This window comes from Prionailurus bengalensis, chromosome B3 (genome assembly GCF_016509475.1).
Source record: "Prionailurus bengalensis isolate Pbe53 chromosome B3, Fcat_Pben_1.1_paternal_pri, whole genome shotgun sequence".
Classification (NCBI taxonomy): Eukaryota; Metazoa; Chordata; class Mammalia; order Carnivora; family Felidae; genus Prionailurus; species Prionailurus bengalensis.
Window position 1 is genome coordinate 31,188,023 of NC_057355.1, and position 23,235 is coordinate 31,211,257.

At 41.8% G+C, this 23,235-nt stretch overlaps 1 protein-coding gene across 1 annotated transcript in view; it reads left to right on the forward strand.

Annotated features, from left to right (window-relative positions):
* SIN3A (SIN3 transcription regulator family member A) overlaps positions 1–23,235 on the forward strand; it is a 70,002-nt gene that overhangs the window by 42,909 nt on the left and 3,858 nt on the right. The window contains exons 16-20 of the mRNA XM_043554967.1: positions 1,878–2,047; positions 5,765–5,938; positions 13,712–13,804; positions 14,699–14,793; positions 21,442–21,649. Coding sequence (XP_043410902.1) covers positions 1,878–2,047; positions 5,765–5,938; positions 13,712–13,804; positions 14,699–14,793; positions 21,442–21,649 — 740 coding nt within the window. The remainder of the gene's footprint in view (positions 1–1,877; positions 2,048–5,764; positions 5,939–13,711; positions 13,805–14,698; positions 14,794–21,441; positions 21,650–23,235) is intronic.

Sequence of the window (23,235 nt, forward strand, 5' to 3'; positions counted from 1 at the left end):
CGGAATTCTCTGTTGCCTGCTTCTAGATAACTGTCCTGTTCGTAATTAGGTTCTTGAGCTGTAAGCCAAAAACTTTTCCGTGGAGCTTTTCTTCTGTGCTCTTGAAGAAATAGCCAGTTTGTGGAATGAATTATCTTTAAGACTTTTTTTAATGTTTATTTTTGAGAGAGAGAAGAGTGCACAAGTGGGGGAGAGGCAGGGAGAGAGGGAGACAGAGGATCCAAAGTGGGCTCCGTGCTGACAGCAGAGAGCCTGTTGTGGGGCTTGAATTCACGAACCGTGAGATCGTGACCTGAGCCGAAGTCCGACGCTTAACCGACTGAGCCACACAGGCTCTTTTTTTTAAGACTTTTTTTTTTTAATGGAGTGAATTATCTTAAAATTTTTTTAGCTGTTGCTGATGTAAGTAGCCCATGTGTGGCCCTAACTTTCTGTTGAAGAGCTCATAGAGATATTAATTTTAAAAGCCTTTGCCTGGATTAATCCTAGCTTGAGAGAGATCGCTTTTGGACCTCAGTGTGGTGAATTCCATCTGCTTGGGTAGAAATGAGAAAGCAAATGGCCTAATCCTGGCTTGACCACTGACTTAACCTGGTTTGAAGCTTACATTGTGTCTTGAGTGGTAACGCCAAGCCTCACACTGATCATAGCTTGTGGGCACAAGTGTCGCCTGTGCCCCTAGCTTTATTCTGGCATAAAAGCACCTGCACAGCAGTAGCACAGCCTGTGCCTGTGCTGTGGGTCTGAACAAGGTGATATTCTGTGATGAAAGTCTAGCCAGTTGCTTCTTTTCAACAGTTAATTGTTCTGTTTTGCATGGTCTTCAGTGAGCCATCACACTTCAGATAAATGGGGAAGGATTTAGGTTTTTGCTCTGCGCCTGTTTTCTCTATATAAACTTTACAAATGGGTAACCAGATGTCAGTGACAAAGAGTTCTTGTGAATTTTTTTTCATTTTAGTGAACTTTTTGTTGAAGTGCAACATATGTACAGGAAAATCTACAAATCCAAATTGAATAGTGAATTTTTACAAAGTGAACACACCTGTGTAACCAGCACCTGGGTCAGGAAACAACATAACCGATACCCCAGTGGCCCCCTCATGCCACTGTCTTGATTGCTAGCACTGGAGATCAGTAAATGGGTCTTAAACAAGCTAAAGGCAGAGTACTTTCATGCTTCCTTTTGTACTCTGCAAGTTGCCAAATGTCTCTGTGACAACTGATAAGATTCCAGCTGCTGGTTGAAGTGATTCATGTGCAGCAAGTACAGATCATTTAATGCAATTTGTGAAGTACAACGTTGGGAATCCATTTTTAAACAAAAGGACTTTGACAAATGCAGATTACTTCATTATTCATAGGGGATTTAATTTGCACTTCTATTTTTCTGTTCCCGAGAGGTTTCCCAGGACTTGAGTGTGGCGCTGTCTGCCTTTTCTCATCTGCACTTGATGCTTCATTGAAATAGCTTTATGAGCAAGTGACCCGTGTGAGGAATGCTCTGTGCAGGCCGGGAGAGTAGGTTTCTCTCTCAGAAGGAGAGCCAACAACTGTTGAAGAAACTTCTTCCCTGGGATATTCTGCTCTCCTGAGGCAGAGCCCAGTCGTACTGTAATTTAGTGTCTTTCTAGCATGGACAGAGTGTCAGAGCCCCTGTTAAAGTTGCAGGGTCACTGTCCTCTGATAGCCAGCGCTGGCCATTGTAGCCACCTGTCAGATCTCATCTCTGCCTGCAGCAGATTGAGAGGGTATGTCTGAATACCTAGGGTTCGTTCTTTCAAATGCTCTTTAGGCCAGCTGTGGGATTTGCCTTGCCCTCTCTCCCAATCTTTTCGTAGCAGGGTAAGGCCTCACCTCTCCCATCTCTCCCACAGTGGATGTTGATGTAGAAGATTATTACCCAGCTTTCCTGGACATGGTGCGGAGCCTGCTAGATGGCAACATAGACTCGTCACAGTACGAAGATTCGCTGAGAGAGATGTTCACCATTCACGCCTACATTGCCTTCACCATGGACAAACTAATCCAGAGCATTGTCAGACAGGTGAGGGCACGGTGGAGGCTAGGTTTGGTGAGGGAAGAAGTCCTTACCTAAAGATGGATGAGGCAAAGAGGAAAGGCAAGATTTCGGTTGGAATTAAAAGGGCAGTTTGCGCATGTAATGATGTTTACAAATGTCTGGTTCTCTAGAGGAAAGGGGGAGGTTAATGTGATTACGGATCTCGTGTTAACAGAGTGGGAGTACTTCAGCCGCTAAATTGACTCCTTCGCTTTGCTCAGTATGCTCTCACAGTTGAATGAGTCTACAGCAGACCTGACGTTTTGCCCTGTTCTCACTACCTGCCTATAGAGTGAGTGTTGGTACTGGCCTGGCTCTTACCTTGGCTCCCAGTGGGGGGCTCTCAGTGGGTAACTCTTCCTCTTCTGTAGGTGTTGGTTTAATTCTGTGTACTTTCCTCCTTTTAAGATTTAAAGTTCCTTTTGTGGGAAGGGTTTCATACAACATCTTCTATAATACTGTGCCCACCTCACTATCTGAGGTTCCATTTGAGTTGAATTTGTGGTTGGTTTTGTGGTTTGTTCCTGTGGCACCCTGGAACTTTGTAAATATGTTGTTCTTCACAGCAGTAATACTTTTATAGCAATTGGGTAGTCAGGTTTCCACTCTTTTGGCTTAAGGTCTGCATTGTGAAGGGCTCAGAATCTGTTGTTGGTGCACTACTTTCTTTAAAGTGAAAACTTGTACAAAGAACATTCTGGAGTCCTCACTGCCACTATGGGGAGGGCGGGGTGGAAAGCTTGTGTGGCTCGGTACTTTCTTGGAGTGAAATGTGGAATCCTTTGCAAAGTACCCATGCCTTTCCCTTGATGTCGGAAGGACATGTTGGAAAGGTTCTGCACCCTGTCGCAGGATCTGCTCAGGGTCAAGGAAGAACACTTCACGTAACTGAATCTTGGCATCTTCAGGAAGGTTGTCAGGTATACAGGTTTTTTTCCTGAAAGTCAAAGATGTTAATAGGCCTTCCCATAAGGAGTCTGTATGGTGACTGAGCGAAATCATTACATGGGTGCCAACAGCTCTGGTCCTAATTTTGAGAGACTGATCTTTGTTAACACCTTCTGAACGTATGTAAAATAAAGCCTCCAGTTGTCCTGTGCTTCTGCTGCTGCGTATTGCTGCTACGGCTGGAAGTAAGGTCTCCCACACTGCCAGCACAGCAATTTTAGAAATCCAGGAAAATTAACTTTTTATAAACCCGAGCTTGGTTTTTGAAACAATAGATATAATTAATCCATACATTAGAAGCACCTGGTTGCAATTTTGAGTCAGTAACACATAATGTCTAATCTTTTTAAGAAACAGGTTTTGTCCAGATACCCAAATCCAGTGTTTTTAAAACATATGTTCCTGCTTCTCATCTTAACTCCTCAGTTGGAGGCATATCTTCTCTCATTCTCCCCATCTTGTTTGATGTTCTCCCAGAGATTATTCCTGACTGGAGGCAGAACATATATTTCAAGGTCAGGCCATACATTTATCTTTTCCAGACTACAGTTGATGCTTGAACAACAGGGCTTTGAATTTGAACTGTGCTGGTCCACTTCCATGCAGATTGTTTTCAATAAACACAGCATAATACTGTAAATGCATTTTCTCTTCCTTATGATTTTCTTAATAATACTTTTTCTCTAACTTTTTTGTAAAGATGTATAGTGTATAATACATCTAACAAAAAATACTTGTTTATTAACTATTTAGGTTATTGGTAAGGCTTATTGGTCACTAGTAGACTATTAGTAGTTAGGTTTGGGGGGAGTCAGAAGTTATATGTGGATTTTCCACTGCATGGAGGGTTGGTGCCCCTAACCCTCACGTTGTTCAAGGATCTACTATGGTTTAATAGGGATTTGTCTTAACACAACAGGTGGTCTCACAGATAGCTAGTAGAGAACTCAGAAAATGGCCAATGTAGGGATTGGGCTGGGAATCTTTTTTTTTTTTTTTTTTTTTCCTCTCCTGCATGCCTTCTTTCTGAACATCTACTTCATTCTCATGCTTTTCTCTGCAAATAGATATTTGGCCACATACTCAAAGCTTCTCCAGCTCCCCTGGAGCTTTGGCTTGCTATGCCAGTGCCTCTGGCCCTAGCATTGACCTTTCCATGTAGATGCTCCTCTGTAAAATGTCTACCAAACATGTTCATTGTGTCATTTCAAATTAGCAGGAGAGAGAATCTGAGCAACCTAGCTTGGGAGTGTAAGCTGTCCAGTTGTCCCTGATTTTATAGGTCTGCCTTTTCCAAAAACTCTAGGAGGGGCCAAATATCCAAGAAGAGGGTGTGAATAGGGAGTCAGTGAGTTTACTTTAGTAAGAAGGTCTTGAGTGGAAGTGTCTACGTGGTATGCACCATGCTTTAGATACACTTTTATTACACTGCTTTCCCCCTCCACCCGCCCCCTTAAACACTATATCTTAAGCTGCTCTCTCTCTTATCAGGTTATCATAGACATTATTTTAATGGTCACATTAGAATCCATTGTCTGGGCTAATTGTAATTCAGCCATCTCCAGTTGCTGGCCTTTCAACCACTGTCAAATCAGTCACCCTTCTGACCTTGCGCTGTGTCCATTTATCTACAAATACACATACTTGTCACTTAAGACTTTTTTAAATGTTAAAAATAAGTAGTTGTCATAGTTACTAGTGCTTCAAAAAGGATGTATCTTCCTAAAAATAGAATGGCTTGGTGGTTTTTGAGAATTTTAAAGTAAAATAGACAAAATGATAGTGCAGTTAACATCTTGCTTTTCTCTGCTTGTAGGTTTTTCACATTCTCTGGCATTTTTATGGGTAAAGTTTCATTTGAGGGGAATTTTTATTTCACAATAGAAAGATCATCATGACCTATGAGAATGGAAACTCTGAAAGGTTCAATTTTCTAGTCATTAGATAGTTTAAGAATGTAATCACAATAATTACCAGTAATCACTCATGATTGACCTGTGTTGAAATTGAGTTAATTAATAGTGTTTACAATTTAAGGACTGTATTTTTTATCAGATGTAGAAGCAGAAGTAACGTATTAGAATATCAGCATAAGGGTCAGGAATCTTGAATATTAGTCCTAACTGTGCTCCTTCAACTGAGTGCCCTTGAGTAATTGATTCAGCAACCAATTCTCAACTACCTAATGAGTTTCCGACTTTGTGCTAGGGCTGGGAACATATAGACAGGGGTCTAGCTTTCATGGTTTACCAAGGCCCCTGACCTCACCTTGGCACACAGTGAGTTTTCTCATCTAAAATGGACATTTGTCTCCACTGTAACTGGGTGTCCCACTTCAGCCTGCTCCCCGGGCTGGTTGCATAGAGCAAATGAGAATGTGCGTGAAACCAAGTTGTAAACCGTAAAGAAGCACCATAAAAACAGAAAGCCATGAGATTTCTCTTTCATGTAACAATTTTTTTTAATTTTTACATTTCCTTAGAACTTTAAATAAGCAGCATATTAACATGAACTGCCTATGCTTTTGCTTTTAAATACATAGAAAAGCTTTTTTCATGGCCCAGTGTTACTCTTGAAGGTTTAGGCTTATTCTCCAAGAATATAAAATACTGGTTCTGTGTGATTAATTTTCTAAAATTACCAACCAGAAGTCTTTTTAAGCTGACTGACTGGAACCATCAGAGGAAGGTTGACTGTACGACAAGGAGAAATATTTTCTTGGTTCACTGACAGCTTGCCTTTGCTTGATTTCAGCTGCAGCACATTGTGAGTGACGAGATCTGTGTACAGGTGACTGACCTTTACCTGGCAGAAAACAATAATGGGGCCACAGGAGGCCAGCTGAACACACAGACCTCCAGGAGTCTCCTGGAGTCAACGTATCAGCGGAAGGCTGAGCAACTCATGTCAGATGAGAATTGCTTTAAGGTGAGAGTTACTCATGGAGTCAAGGACCATGCTGGTGACAGCAGACATTGTTGGAACTGTCTCCACCAGAAATAAAAGCCATGCCAGGGTACTTTGATCCAGTGATTCTACTCCTAGAACTCCTTAGAGTTCCTATGAGCTCACTGGAGGGAATTAAAAAAAAAAAAAAAAAAAAATGAAGGTAAAGTCTCCCTTGGATAGTCTGTTACTTCCCTACCTTAAAAAAAAAAATTAGTTGGGGGTGCTTGGGTGGCCCAGTCAGTTAAGCATCCAACTCTAATTTTTTTTTTTATTTTATTATTTTTTTTTCAACGTTTTTAAATTTATTTTGGGGACAGAGAGAGACAGAGCATGAACGGGGGAGGGGCAGAGAGAGAGGGAGACACAGAATCGGAAACAGGCTCCAGGCTCTGAGCCATCAGCCCAGAGCCCGACGCGGGGCTCGAACTCACGGACCGCGAGATCGTGACCTGGCTGAAGTCGGACGCTTAACCGACTGCGCCACCCAGGCGCCCCTCTAATTTTTTTTTTAATGTTTATTTATTTTTTGAGAGAGAGAGGGAGACGCAAAATCCAAACAGGCTCCAGGCTCTGAGCTGTCAGCACAGAGTCCAATCCGGGTCTCAAACTCAGAAACCACGAGATGATGACCTGAGCCAAAGTCGGGTGCTTAATCAACTGAGCCACCCCAGCGCCCCATCCAACTCTTGATTTCAGCTCATGTCTTGATCTCAGGGTCATGAGTTCAAACCCCACATTGGGCTCCAACCTGGGAGTGAAGCCTACTCAAAAACAAAACAAAACAAAAACATTAGTTGTTGTGTGTGATTTTTACAGTTTTGTATTCTGCGTTTTTCTCTTGTGAATATTTTTTCATAGTATAATGCTTTGTAAATATTATAATATTCTGTTTAAAAATGTTAACACAGTGGCGCCTGGGTGGTTTAGTTGGTTTAACCATCTGACTATTCGTTTCGTCTCAGGTCATGATCTCACAGTTTCATAAGTTTGAGCCCCACGTCGGGCTCTGTGCTGATGGTGCGGAGCCTGGTTGGGATTCTCTGTCTCCCTTCTCTCTGCCCGTCCCCAGTTCGTGCTGTCTCTGTCTCTCTCAAAATAAATAAATAAACCTTAAAAAAAAATAAATAAAAATGTTAATACAAAGGGGCGCCTGGCTGGCTCAGTCTGAAAACCGTGTAGCTCTTAATGTTTGTTTATTTTTTATAGAGAGTGTGCGAACAGGGGAGGGCAGAGAGAGAGGAAGACACAGAATCTGAAGTAGGCTCCAGGCTCTGAGCTTTCTGCACAGAGCTGGACTCAGGGCTTTGAACTCAAGAATCACGAGATCATGACCTGAGCCGAAGTTGGAAACTTAACCGACTGAGCCACCCAGGCTCCTCAGAGCACACAACTCTTGATCTCAGGGTCGTGAGTTGTAGCCCCATGTTGGGGGTAGAGATTACTAAAAAGAAAATAAATTTAATAAATAAATAAATAAATATGTTAATACATGTAATCTATGATCATTATAGAAAAGATAGGAAATGTAGAGAAAAGAAAAAAGTTGTCACCTGGAGTGCTTCCCAGAAATAATTACTGATGACATTTCTAGACTCTATGCTTGGATTTAAAAGAGAGTATACTGGGCAAAATAATCTGTAACTTATTTTGCTCAGTTAGCAACACTTGGGTCTTTAGCATCTTTTCATGACGTTGATATTTCATCTTACAGAGAATTATGCCTGCCTCGTCGGGCATTTAGGTGGTTCCCATTTTTCCGTTACTCCACTGTTGTTGCTAGTTAAGAAAGCAAATAGTTGGAAACAGCCTTGATGTCCAACCCACTGTGGGAATGGATAATGGCAGCCTATTTTGTGAATGCTGGGTGGCACATTTTGCAGCCCTTAAAAGTTAATTATAAATTATAAAAATACCGAAGCAAATAAAAGGAGACAAAAGTATGTGTATTATGATTGCAGCTATGTAATGAATATAGTATGGCTGAACAAAACTTGTATGTATTTACATAAGAAGGATGGTTTTGGTGGCCCAGAATAAGGTTTGTAGTTGGCTGAGCAGAGAGAGCTAACATATCCTTGCTGGATGTGTTACATGTGCTTTTATTTTACTTATTTATTTAAAGTTTATTTATTTATTTTTGAGAGAGAGAACAAGCAGGGGAGGGGCAGAGAGAGAGGGAGATGCAGAATCTGAAGGAGGCTCCAGGCTCTGAGCTGTCAGCACAGAGCCCGAGGAGGGGCTCGAACTCATGAACTGTGAGATCATGACCTGAGCCAAAGTTGGACACTTAACAGACTGAGCCACCCAGGCGCTCCCTGCCACGCCCCCCCCCCCCCCCCCCCCCCCGCTGCCATTTATTGTTTTGAAGTTTATCTATTTAGTTCGAGAGAGAGGAAGCCCATGTGAGTGGGGGAGGGGCAGAGAGAGAGAATGAGAATCCAAAGCAGGCTCCACACTGGCAGCACAGAGCCCTACGTGGGGCTTGAACTCATGAAGCATCAGATTGTGACCTGAGCTGAAACCAAAAGTCAGACACAACCCACTGAGCCACCCGGGCGCCCCATGGATATATTCCATGTACTTTTAGGATCTGACCCCAAATCTTCCACCTAGTTGTCTGCTTCTACTTTCAGCTGTTTCTTTAGTTTCTAATCTGTCACCTACACTGTTTGCAGTACAGAAGAAATTTCCTAAGCTTTTCAGGATTGGTTTGTTTGTTTTCCAACGTTTTAAATCTATAAATGTTTAGTAGGAGTTTAGTGTGTTGTTCCCTGGTGAACAGAATTGCCATCCCCACCCACCGTGAGTTAACAATGGATTAAATTGTGTGGTGAAGGCCTACGAAGGAATAGGTAGAGTCACCCTACGGATAAGAACAGTTGTCAGAGTGGCAGAGGGAACAGCGGGAACAAAGGCTTCGTAACCAGAAAAATTATGCCATGACAGTGATCCTTTAAAATGTTCACACGGAAAATAAAAGTGGATAGCATTAACATTAAGCTAAGCACAAGCAGCCCTTCAGATCTCCTGCCCACCTCTGACCCCCAGCCTCCTCTCCATTTTGTTTCTGTGTGCATTGTACACTGCTTTTATTTATTTATTTATTTATTTATTTATTTATTTATTTATTTTATTTTATTTTATTTTATTTTATTTTATTTTGAGAGAGAGAGAGAGAGCATGCACTTGGACGTGTGAGCAGAAGAGGGACAAAGAGGAAGAGAGAGAATCCCAGGCAGGCTCCACACTGAGCATGGAGCCTGACTCGGGGCTTGGTCTCACAACTGTGAGATCATGACGTGAGCCAAACTCAAGAGTCAGACACTTAACCGACTGAGCCATCCAGCTGCCTCTGTACACTGCTTTTCAAAAACTCAGCCATGTGTAGCTCTCTGTGTACCTGTTCAGACCATCTTCTGTGCCTTTACATGCATATGTGTGTGTGTATATGTGGAAATACATATTACACTGCATATTCTGCATCATGCTTTTTTCACTTAGTCTGGCTTAGAATTTCTCTGTTTTGGTTTATAGAAGTCTAGCTCAATTTTACAACTGCTTTGTCATACCTAAGAGTAAAAATGTATCATAGTTTTAAAAGATATTCCCTTCAGGGCGAACATTTAAACTATTTCCATTTTAAGTAGGCTCTACACCCAACATGGGGCCTGAACTCACGAACCTGAGATCAAGACTCTCATGCTCTACCAGCTGAACAAGCCAGGCACCCCTAAATGTTAAATTTTAATGGATATCGCCATTTTATTCTCCACAGCAACAAGCTATATATACTAGGGTACAGTTTCATAAGAGCATTTATTTTCCCATCCTTAGTCAACTCTGGGTATTATCAAACTTCTTTATTTTGGCCATTTGGATGGTTAGAAATTTATATATATATATATATATTTTTTTTTTTAATTTTTTTTTTTCAACGTTTATTTATTTTTGGGACAGAGAGAGACAGAGCATGAACGGGGGAGGGGCAGAGAGAGAGGGAGACACAGAATCCGAAACAGGCTCCAGGCTCTGAGCCATCAGCCCTGAGCCTGACGCGGGGCTCGAACTCACGGACCGCAAGATCGTGACCTGGCTGAAGTCGGACGCTTAACCGACTGCGCCACCCAGGCGCCCCATATATATATTAATGTTATTTTTGAGAGGCAGAGAAAGAGAGACAGAGGGAGGGAGAGAACACGAGCAGAGGAGGGACAGAGAAAGAGGGAGACAGAGAATATCCAAGCAGGCTCCGTGCTGTTAGCACAGAGCCTGACAAGGGGCTCAGGTTCACAAACCGTGAGATCACGACCTGAACCAAAATCAGGAATCAGATGCTTAACCAACTGAGCCACCCAGGAGCCCCAGAAAATTATTTTAATTCATATTTTCCTGTTTTCTGCCATTGCCCATTTCTTTTTCTGGGTATTGCCTGTTCATATCCTTCACCCTGGTTTTGTAAGGGGTGTAAAGTTATTTAAGTTTTATTTATATATTTTGAGAGGGAGAGAGAGAAAGAGGGAGAACATGAGGGAGGGGCAGAGAGAGAGAATCCCAAGCAGGCTCCACACACCCAGTGCAGAGCCCTACTCGGGGCTCGAACTCATGAACCATGAGATCAGATCTGAGCCAAAATCAAGAGTTGGCCATTTAACTGACTGAGCCAAACATGGCAGCCCTCCCCTCTTTTTATGTACTTTTAAAAATAGGGTTTTCTCTGTTGTAGTTTTTCTGAAATGGATTGGTATTCCCCTATCCTTCAGTGACCACCTGAGTGCCATTTCAGTGACGTGAAATCTTTTTCAGCTCACTGAGGAGAAATTGTTTATTCTCACAGGGTATTGCCCATGTCTCTAGAATAGTACCTTGGTAGTTACCTTAGTTTTTTTTTTTTCCTTCCTTTTTTTTTTTTTTAATGTTACTTTTGAGAGGGGGGGGGAGACAGAGGATCTGAAGCAGGCTCTGTCCTGTAATCACAGAGCCCAACGAGGGGCTCGAATCCACAAACCATGAGATGATAACCTGAGCCGAAGTCATATGCCTAACCGACTGAGCCACCCAGGTGCCCCAGTAGTTACCTTAGTTTTAATGTAAATAATAGCTCTTTTATTTTTTTTTTAGTATTTTTTTAATGTTTATTTTTGAGAGAGAGAGATCCACGGAGAGGGAGAGGGGAGGGAGACACAGAATCTGGAACAGGCTTCAAGCTGTCCGCACAGAGCCTGATGCCAGGCTCAAACCCACAAACCGAGAGATTGTGACCTGAGCCGGTTAGATGCTTAACCAGCTGAGCCACCCAGGTGCCCCATAAATATAGCTCTTTATATTCCTGTTTCCTTTACTAAATTGGGCTCCTCCAAGCTAGAAACTGTGTTCTCTTCTATAGGTGCCTGAGGATACACATTAAGTGACCACATGTTGAGTGACTGAAGTATAGAATATTGGTGAAGGAGGTGTGTAGAACGAGGGTCCAAATGAGGATCCTCGGCCATACTAAGTAAAAGGTGTGAAGTTTCTTGTGGTTGGTAAGCGGTAAAGCATTTTTAGGGACTAAATGTCCCACTGGATTTGAGCTTTCAGGAAGATCAGTATGGTAGCCCTGAGAAAGGAGGAGTGGAGAAACCAGAGGTACGTTTACAACTGTAGGTAGTTACCGTTTGGGTTATGGATGTGGGCAGTCAGATAATGAAGCTAGTCAAGAACTGGGGAGTGGTTGCAGAGTGCAGAGAGCCAGGGTAAACACCTGGTAAAGGGCCTAAGAAGACAGGTGGCAGGTGGAGGAGCCTGTTGAGGTGAAATGAAGTTCAGTTTCAAGTAGAGAGGAGATGGTCTTAGTATTGTTTCAAAGGGTGAGTTCGTTAAGAAGTAGAACAAATCTTGATACTCTAGGTCATCCTAGATTAGGGTGTTGGTGGGGAGCAAACTCCTAGGGGCAGTGTTTTTGAAATGTTTTAGAGATAACTGTGGTTTTATATTTATGTTGCGTGTATTATGTTCCTGTCATGTTCTAAATTTTACTAGTGGATAGGAATTTTTTTTTTTTAATGTTTATTTATTCTTGAGAGAGAGAGAGAGAGAGAGAGCATGAGCAGGGGAGGGGCAGAGAGAGAGGGACAGAGTCTGAAGCAGGCTCCAGGCTCTAAGCTGTCAGCACAGAGCCCTATGTGGGGTTCGAACTCACGACCCATGAGGCCATGACCTGAGCCGAAGTCAGGGGCTTAACTGACTGAGCCACGCAGGTGCCCCTGATAGGGATTTTTTTTTAATCTATTTTTCGAGAGAGTGCTCACCTGTGCTCTCTTCTCTCTTGCGTGCGCACACACGCGCTCTCTCTCTCTCTCTCTCTCTCTCAAAATAGACTTTAAAAAAGAAAAAAAAAAGACACTTAACCAACTGAGCCCCCTGGGTGCTCCACAGATAGGAGTTTTTAAAGCTGCTTTGGAAGAGCACTGGGAATCAGAACTGCCTTCTGGTCCTGTTTGTTTACTGGCTGTGTGGCTTTGAGAAGTCAGAACTCTGAACTTTAGGTTTTTCCCTGTGTAAAATGAAGAAGGTTGAAATAAATGATTCTCAAGCTTCCTTATATGCTCTGCTCTTCTCCTTGTGATTTGGACAGTGAGCTTGTCTGCAGCAAGCCTTTAGGGTAAGGGCATTGAGAGTCTTGGGATTCTGACGGGGAGATCCCATGTGCCACCACCATTTCATAGTTCTTTTGTGCAAAATATGACTTTTTTTTTTGCCCCTGTCAGTGTATTGCTTTTAAATATGAATTTTTAAGGGGCACCTGAGTGACTCCGTCGGTAAAGCATCTATGACTTTGGCTCAGATCATGATCTCATGGTTTGTGAGTTTGAGTCCTGCAGCGGGCTCTATGCTGACAGTGTGGAGCCTGCTTCAGATTCTGTCTCTCTCTCTCTCTCTGCCTTTCCCAGATTCATGCTCATGTGTTCTCTCTCTCAGAAATAAAGTTCGCAGAACTCAAAATATTAAGAACCTCAAATATGATTGATACCATTACAGCAGATCACTTATTAATATGTTGATGTTTTGTGTTCCTTACACCACAGAGTTTGTGATGCTTTGGATGGTCTTTTTATTTTTTTTCTTAGATTTTATTTTTAAGTAATCTCTACACCCAACGTGGGGCTCAAACTCACAATCCCAAGATCAAGAGTCACATGCTCCACTGACTGAGCCAGCCAGGCACCTCCTTGGGGAGTCTTTACTGCTGTAAAAATGTGATTGCTGCTCTCTGTTGGGTTTGATGTTTTCCACTTCACTTTCTGTTAGAAGTTTCCCTCCCTCCTTCCCTTCCTTCCTTTCTGTTTCATTTTTCTTTTCTTCTCTTTCTTTAATGCTAGAGGGTCATTAACATCTTTGTATTGTGTTCCAGAAATGGGATTATCAGGTGAAATGGCATTGATGTTTTACGGATCTGGCTTTATGCTATATTTCTTTCTAACGAACAAAATAATTTTAAAGCATTCTTGACATTGACTATTGTTTTAGCTAATATAAGAGGTATGAAACATGGAATGATACTTTTTGCTCTAACCTTTCATTTTGCTGGTAGCAAGATTGGACTTTTGTCTTTTTTATCATCTGCCTCCTAAGCTTTGGAGTGTCTGCCTCATCCCTTCAATCAGAGCAAAGTTTTATAAGTTTATTGCCTCCCTACCTCCCAACCCTTGAGCAGCTAGATTATTACAGCTTTGGAGATGGTCTTTTGTTTACACCCTGGTTTCTTATTTGCAGCTTATGTTTATTCAGAGCCAAGGCCAGGTTCAGCTGACCATTGAGCTCCTGGACACAGAAGAGGAGAACTCGGATGACCCTGTAGAAGCAGAGGTATGGACAAGTATATTACAGAAACCGTGTGCTTAGAGGGCCATCATGTCCTGAGGCTCTGCCTAGGGATGATCTTCTAGAAGGCCAAGACAGCCTCAGACCTGTTAAGGGTCAGAACCTGATGCCTGAAGTATAGGCCAGTTCAGCAGAAGAGAAGGGGGCTGCCTGATGGTAGATACTTAGGGTTGATGGCAGTCTCATCTAGCTCTCAGTAAATCCGTCTCTCAGGAAATGTCCTGTTTGGCAGCTTTCCTGTTTTTCTTTTAAAGTATAAGAAACAACAAATGAGGTGCCATCTGCCTGGTATCATCCTGACTCTGTGTCATGTTTACTTTTTATTGGGCTAGGTGAAGCCAGGAGCTCTCAAGCCTGCAGAGTGGGTAGAGTGAGTTGGTTATCCTAGCTGGGCCTGGCAGGTAATGTTAATGAGAGATGCAAGCCATGCGTATGATGTTGAGATAGGGAAGGGAGATTGTTGTTCTGTGGGAATATTGGTTCCTGGGTGCCAAATCTTTGGGGAAAAAAAAATTTGAGATGCCAGAAGGCCAGATTGTAATGTGAAAGATCCCGATTTTCAAACATTTGCCACTGTGTATTTTGTTCTTTAACAAAACCCTCTGTGGTGAAATAAAACTTGTCAGTGAGCCAGTTTCTACCCATTTATGACTTCTGGTAACTTTTAAGTATCTCAGACAAACTTTGGGTTTGTCATGTACCAGAATTTTGAAGCTGTGTGTCAATACGTACCAGCATGTCACTATGGCAAGATTTTTTTGATCTTAAAACTTAAGGATTTCTGACATGTTAGTCGTAGAATTTGCTAGAATACCTGAGGAGGGTGGAGTCCAGTTTTTGTGCTCTCTCTCCACCCCCATTTTGTGTTTATAATCCTAGCGTTGGTCAGACTATGTGGAGCGATACATGAACTCTGATACTACCTCTCCTGAGCTGCGTGAGCATCTGGCACGGAAACCAGTATTTCTCCCGAGGTGAGTGAACGAAGTCACAGGTTGGCAATGTGTACTGGTACACGGCTGAGGAACGGAGAGTGAAATGGCTTTCAGATCCTTGGTTTTCACTCACTTCATTGCTCTGTCTGCTGGACAGCGGGGGACACTGAGGACACTAATTCAAGGTTTCTATGGCTGTTACACCATGAGCTTACCTGGAGCATGTGCCAAAGAAGCATCAGAGAAGTGAGAGTTTTAGAGATGTAGCAGTAATTTGCCTATGTCGGATAGGACTGTGTGTCGGAGTCTCCAAGTTTTGATGATTCACTAGAAAGACTCAAGGACTCCACGTGTAGTCATATTCCCAGTGATGATTTATTATGGCAAAAGCATGCAGAGCTAAATCAGCAAGGGGGAAAGGCGTCTGTGACAAAATTCAAGGAAGCCAGGCGCAAGCTTCCAAGAGTCCCCTTCCATTGTAGCCACACGGGACGCTCTTAATTCCTCCAGCAGCAAATTATGACGATATGTTTGAAACGCTGTCTACCAGCGGAGGCTCATTAGGAGACTCAGTGCCAAGGTTTTTTATTGGGTGCTAGTCATATAGGCCAGACTCCCAGAAAGAAAGCAGGTTTTCAGCATAAACAAAACAGCTGGGGTACAGTGAACCACTTTTATTGTTTAGGGAATAGCGGAAGCTCTCCCCAGATTCAAGATTCCAGAGCCCAAGCAAGGGACAACCTTGAAAGTGGGGCTTTCAAAAGATAGCAGTCTTACCAAAAATAGTAAAATACCTAGGAATAAATGTAACTAAATAGGTGAAAGAGCTGTATTCTGAAAACTATAAAACACTGATGAAAGAAATTGAAGAAGACACAAAGAAATGGAAAGATATTCCATGCTTACAGATTGGAAGGACAAATATTGTTAAAGTGTCTATACTGCAGCAGTCTACAGATTTAATGCAACCTCTGTCAAACTACTACCAGCATTTTTCACAGAACTAGAACAAAAAAAATCCTTGAATTTGTACAGAATCACAAAAGACCCAAGTAGCCAAAGCAGTTTTGAAAAAGAAAAGCAAAGCTAGAGGCCTCGTAATTCCAGACTTCAAGTTCTATTACAAAGCTACAGGCATCAAAATAGTATGGTACTGGCACAAAAATAGACAAATAGCTCAGTGGGACAGAATAGAAAACCCAGTAATAAATCCATGATTATATGGTCAATTAACTTCGACAAAGAAAGAATGCACAATGGGAAAAAGTCTCTTCAACAAGTGGTGTTGAAAATTGGACAGCAACATGACAAAGAATGAAACTGGACCACTTTCTTACACTATATACAAAAGCAAATTTGAAATGGATTTCAGACCTAACCCTGAGACCTGAAACCATAAAAATCCTATATGAGAACACAGGCAGTAAATTCTCTGGCATGGACCATAGCAACATTTTTCTAGATATGTCTCATGAGGCAAGGGAAATAAAAAGAAAAACTATTGGGACTATACCAAAATAAAAAGCTTCTGCACAGTGAAGGAAATAATCCACAAAACTCAAAGGCAACCTACAGAATGGGAGAAGATATTTGCAAAGGACATATCTGATAAAGGATTAGTATCGAGAGTATATTAGGAACTTGCATAACTCAGCACCTAAAAAACAAATAATTCAGGGGTGCCTGAGTGACTCAGTTGGTTAAGCATCCAACTCTTGATATGGACTCAGATCATGATCTCACAGTTTGTGAGATCGAGGCCCGTGTCGGTCTCTGCACTGATAGCATGGAGCCTGCTTGGGATTCTCTCTCTGCTTCTCTTCTGCTTGCATGCCGCGCTCTCGCTCGCTCTCTCTCTCTCTCTCTCTCTCTCTCACTCACTCAAAATAAATAAACTTAAACCTACAAATAATCCAGTTAAAAATGAGCAGAAGACATGAATAGACATTTCTCCAGAGAAGACATACAGAAGGCCAACAGACATGAAAAGATGCTCAACATCACTGATCATCAGGGAAATGCACGTTAAAATTACAATGACATATCACCTCACATCTGTCAGAATGGCTAAAATCAACAACACAAGAAACAACAGGTATTGGCAAGGATGTGGAGAAAAAAGAACCCTCATGCAGTGTTGGTAGGAATGCAAACTGGTGCAGCCACTATGGAAAACAGTAAGAAGGTACCTCTAAAAGTTAAAAATAGAACTACCTTACAATCCAGTAATTGTGCTACTAGGTATTTACCCAAAGAATGCAAAAACAATCAAAGGAGTACATGCAGCCCTATGTTTATTGCAGCATTATTTACAAGAACCAAGATCTGGAAGCAGCCCAGTTGCCCGTTGATAAATGAGTGGATAAAGAAAAGATGTGGTATAAATGTACAACAGATTATTATTTAGCCACAAGAAAGAGTGAAATCCTGCCATTTTCAATGACATGGATGGAGCTAGAAAGTATTACCCTAAGTGAAGGACGTCGTTCAGAGAAAGACAGATACCATAGGATTTCACTCATGTGGAATTTAAGGAACAAATGACCAAAGGAAAAAAAAAAGACAGACCAAGAAATAAACTCTCAAATATAGAGAACAAACTGATGGTTATGTGAGTGGGGAGGGGTGGGTGGATTGGGTGAAACAGGTGATAGGGATTAAGGAGTACACTTGTCATGATGCGCACAGAGTGTTATATGGAATTGTTGAGTCACTGTTAGTGATGCGCTATTAGTGATTAGTTCACTAATAGTGAACTATTAGTTGCAGTACACCTGCAGCTAATACAACCCTGTATGTTACCTATACCAGAATTAAGGTTGAAAAATAGTAAGAAAGTAGAGCTCTCTTATGATGATAGGAAAAAACTCAAAGATAGAAGTCTTAGGCCTGCTGCATTCACTCCAGAATTTTTAAAAATCTCCCTATTTATGGGCAAAGCATATTGTTGGTCTTCTTTCTGAGGATGAAAGTGGAGTTTCAGAAGTAGAAAAGAGGTTTTGCTGTAGTAGAGTGACTCTCTTCCTTCCCAAGAGCTTGGAATTGAAATCTCACATCTTACATTTCCAGAAATGTATTATCCCAATACAGACGATCCCCGACTTATGATAGTTTGTCTTAAATGATAGGACTTTACAATGATGTGAAAGCGATACACACTCAATAGAAACCATACTTCAAATTTTGAATTTGGGTCTTTTCCCAGGCTAGTGATCTGTGGTGCGACCCTCTCAAGATGCTGGGCAGGGGCTGCAGCTCCCAGTCCACCTCATGATGACTGGGAGGAGGGTCAAGAATTGATACAATCTTTCTGTACCCATACAATCACTTTGTTTTCATTTTCTTTCTTTCTTTTTAATGTTTGTTCATTTTTGAAAGAGAGAACGTGAGTGGGGGAGAGGGCAGAGAGAGAGGGAGACAGAGGATGTGAAGGAGACTCTGTGCTGACAGCAGAGAGCCCAGTGCGGAGCTCTAACTCAAGAATCATGAGATCGTGACCTGAGCCAAAGTCGGACACTCAACCAACTGAGCCACCCAGGCGCCCCTGTTTTCATTTTCTTTACAATAGTCAATAAATTACATGAGTTATGTAACACTTCATTATAAAATAGGCTTTGTGTTAGATGATCTTGCCCAAATGTAGGCTAAAGTAAGTGTTCTGAGCACTTTAAAGTGGGCTAGGCCAAATTATGATGTTTAGTAGGTTTAGGCTTATAAAATGCATTTTTGACATACAGTATTTTCAACTACTTATCAGGATGTAGCCCCTAAGTCCAGGAAGATGTGTTATTAGACTTAGTCCTAAATAAAACATGGAAAAGGGTGTGAGCAGAAGGGCCCCGCCAGGCTCTTCCATTCCTTGATTCATTCAGCAGACTTCGAGCAGCTGTTCTGTGCCAGGCCACTCTTCAACAAAACAGACTTAGTCTCCATGTTTATGAAATAGTACAATAAACATATCATGTATTTCTCACAGGTCAGCCAAATTTTTTAAATATTTGTAACCTGTATAGTAGAGGGTATGTGGAAGGAAAGCACTTTCATATACTGTGGGCGGGGTGGGGGGTGGAATATGAATTGATAGAATCATTCTGGGGTCAGGGCAGATAAATTGTATGGGACCTTTACCCTATAACTTTGGTTTCTAATAATTTGCCTTACACCTATTCTAGCTAAGGTTTTCAGTGAGATCTATATTCTTAGAAAAGGAATATCCCAAAAATCTTTTGTTTATGTGGATTATATTTAGTAATATTTATGTTCAAAATTAGAACAGAAATATTTAAAATGTTATTTGAAAAATATTAAATCCATTATATATTATCATAAATAATATTTTAATGATGGGGCACCTGGGTGGCTCAGTCGGTTGAATGTCCAGCTTAGGCTCAGGTCATGATCTCACAGTTTGTGGGTTTAAGCCCAGTGTCGGGCTCTGTGCTGACAGCTCAGAACCTGGAGCCTGCTTCAGATTCTGTGTGTGTCTGTGTCTGTCTCTCTCTCTCTCTCTCTCTCTCTCTCTGCCTCTGCCCCTCCCCAGCTTATGCACGAGCTGAAATAAAGAATTCGTTCTCTCTCAGAAATAAATAATTTTTAAAAATTAAAAAAATATATTTTAATGAAAAGCGATTTTAAAACAAAAATTAGTACAAATAGTGGCATTGCCTTTCATTTTTCCAAATCTGTTTCATGTCAGATTTAATAAAAAAACAGCTGGTTTCTCATCTCTGCTTTTATATTCAATCTGTTGCAGTATGTTGTTAGGTTGAAATATGTGAAGAAAATGTGGCCTTACTCAGATATGTAGCTGGAAAAAAGTATTTTCATATGCTTTCAGGTAATTGTGGATATTCTTTGACATGACATCAAAACTCTTCCAAGTGGTAGTTTCTTAAAGGTTAGTTGCAGTATCAGTGAAAATATCAATGAGTTTTTCATACAGTTAGGTCAGAATCTGTGGGTTTACCTTGTACTTTGAATGAATCTTTTTTTCATGCATGATTTTTTGTAAGTTCATGCGGTTGGTTATTTGGAAAATATTAATTCACTAAGTTATGCAGACCTACCAGATGTTGACACATGTTCATTTTGCCATCTCCTCCTCCCCCCATAAAAACCTCATGTTTATTAATATCACCCTTGACCTCATCAAACACATTTGTAAGTAATAGGAAGCTGTCAGCTTGTGGTGGCCAATGCTAGTTTACCAAATTTTAAAGTTTTACTTGAAAGGTTAAACCTTCTCATTGGCAGCATTTTCAGTTGTTTTCTTGGAAGTGCCAGACCTCATTGTACATTTTTTGAGAAAATAGCTACCAGATACTCCAGGCTGGCTAGCCCATTGTTCTTTCAGGTAAAAATAGTGATCCATTTGCGACTCAAGCAGTGCTCAAGTGCTTTTCTATAAGAATCCCATTGTGTTTCGGCACACTAGGGTGCTTCATGTGCAGTTCCCATTTTATTGCACAGCGTATGAAAAAGATGGGAATCTTTCAACTGCCAGAGCATGGCCAGTGAGAACACAAAGATTCCTGAAGACAGTTTGGTGCCACCAGCATTTTTATTCACCATTACCTTTTGCACTGCCAGTGCAAATGTTAACACAGGAAAAAAAAAAGTTTCATTTTTTTGAGAGAGGGAGAGGAATAGAGAGAATCTTAAGCAGGCTCCATGCCAAGGGTGGAGCCCAAAGCGGGGCTCCATCTCACACCTGTGAGATCACAACCCGAGCCGAAATCAAAAGTTGGACACTTAAATGACTGAGCCACCCACGTGCCCTAGGAAAAAAAAGATTTTTTTCTACATGTTTCCGTGTTAGTACATTTTAGTATTATTATGAAAATAGTTTTGATCTCCTAGACCTCCTAAAAAGTGTCTTGGAACCCGCAGAGGTCCTTGGACCAAAGAACTGCCGTCCTGCAGAAATACATGTATACAAAGATACTCACTGAAGCAGTGTTTTTCATAGCATAGTATTGGAAACAATAGAATTGTCTAGCTGATAGTCTTTCTGCTTACTGGCAGAGAGGATTCAGCACTAAATACCTGCCAAGACATCCACTGATATGAATTGTCTTCTTAACTATGCGTGTAGAATAGCAGGAATTAAGTACTCTCTTTGGGGGAATTGAAAAAATAGGCATTCAAATAATTTTCTTTGGTCTGTGGTTCAGGTGAGGAGCCCTAATTGATTTTTGTTAAGGAATGGTTAAGGCATGTTCTCTGCAGCAGTTCAAGAAAATGTGACAAATCTTTGTGTGATGAATTGACGATATCTTCACATTAAGTGAAAAGTTGAGAATAATATTTATAGTATGATCATGTTTTGTCTTAAAAAACAAATCCCAAAACAGAACTATAGCAAGTGATTACATATGTTACTGATTCAGAGAGACCTAGAAGTTTTTAAATCAAAAACTGCTATCCGTGGCTATCTCTGCCAAGGCACGTGGAATTTGGAAAATCAGGGGTAGGAGATGGTTACAGATTCCTAGTTTTTATTCTATGTATCTCTGCATTTGAACGTTTTTTGTTTTTTTTTTTACAATGAAACCATTGGGCATTATATGTAAAATCCTGGTAAGTGCTATGAAGACATATATATGATAAGGAAAACCCCTCTGAGGGGACTTCTGGGAATCTGCATCTGGATGAGCTCTCATCCGGCATGGCTTCTCTGCATTGTAGGAATCTGAGGCGGATCCGGAAATGTCAGCGTGGTCGAGAACAGCAGGAAAAGGAAGGGAAGGAAGGAAACAGCAAGAAGACCATGGAGAATGTGGATAGCCTGGATAAACTGGAGTGTAGATTCAAGCTGAATTCCTACAAGATGGTGTATGTGATCAAGTCAGAGGACTACATGTATCGGAGAACTGCCTTGCTCCGGGCTCATCAGGTAAGAACGAGTAACTGAATTTCTCCACACCCCTCCTTCCCCAGCCAGGTCCAGACCTACCCCAGAGGCTTCTGATTGCTTCTCTCCCTTTATGAAAACCACCTCGCAGATTTGAGAATTGTTGAGTAAGCAGGTGTATTAGTCTATTAAAGATGTCAGGGGGCACCTGGGTAGCTCAGTCAGTTAAGTGTCTAACTCTTGGTAATTGGCTCAAGTCATGTTCTCACAGTTCCTGAGGTCTAGCTCCACTTTGGACTCTATGCTGACAGCACAGACCCTGCTTGTGATTCTCTCTTTCCTTCTCTCTCTGCCCCATCCCCCCACCCCCACTTGCTGACTTGCTTGCTCTCTTAAAAGTAAATAAATAAACTTAAAAAAAATGTCCAAACAAAGAACCACAGACTGCGCCTTAAACAACAGAAATTTTTTGTCCTACAGTTCTGGAGGCTAGAAGTCAAAAATTGAAGCGTTTGGCAGAGTTGCTCTGAACCAGGGCCGTGAAGGAGAATCTGCTCCCTGCCTCCTCTCCTAGCCCCTGGTGTTTGCTGGCAGTCTTTGGCCTTCCTGGCTTTCAGGTCTCTGCCTTCATCTTCACATGGTGTTTTTCCTATGTGCCTGTGTCCAATTTACCCTATTTATTTATTTACTTACTTACTTATTTAAATTTTTATGTTTAGAGTGCAAGCTGGGGAGAGGAGCGGGGGGGGGGGGGGAGAGAATCCCAAGTAGGCTCCACGCTGAGCGTGGACATCGGGCTTGATCCCACAACTCTAGGATTGTGACTTGAGCAGAAATCGAGTCAGACACTCAACTGACTGAGCCACCCTGGTGCCTCCAATTTACCCTTAAAAAAATTTTTTTTTTGTTAACGTTCATTCATTTTTGAGAGATACAGCATGAATGGGGAAGGGGCAGAGAGAGAGGGAGACACCGAATCTGAAGCAGGCTCCTGGCTCTGAGCTGTCAGCACAGAGCCCGACGCGGGGCTCGAACCCACGAACCCATTTTACCCTTTTTAAAGGGTGCCAGTCATACTGGACTATGGGTTCACCCTGCTATAGTGTGACCTATCCTAACTAATTACATCTGCAACAACCTTATTTCTCAGGTCACATTCTCAGGTACTGGGGTGAAGACTTTAACACAGTGACTTGTAGGGAACACAGTTCACCCCATAACAGCTGGTGGCACCTCAGTGAAATGAAGCTACTCCCAGCATTTATATTTCAAGTGGTATTGCTTATTTGAATTCTGTCCGTTTTCACATGCTGTCTCAATTGTGAAGCTTCCTGATGCAGTTATGTACCGGGTATTGTGCTAGGCCCTGGGACACAACCAAGGAGTAGAGCATATATGCACTATGAGAGAAAGAAACTGGGTGAAGTGATCATGGGTAACTGGCACACAGGCCCTGTTTTTGTTGGGGGAGGCCTCTCTAAAGAGGAAACGCTTGAGGTCTGAACAATGACAAGGATCCAGCCTGGGGAAGAGTCAGAGGTTGGTACTTTCCAGGCAAAGGAAACAGGCAAATGCAACGCTGGAAGGGAGGAAAGGACTCGGCATGTTTGAGAAGCTAGAAGCATCAG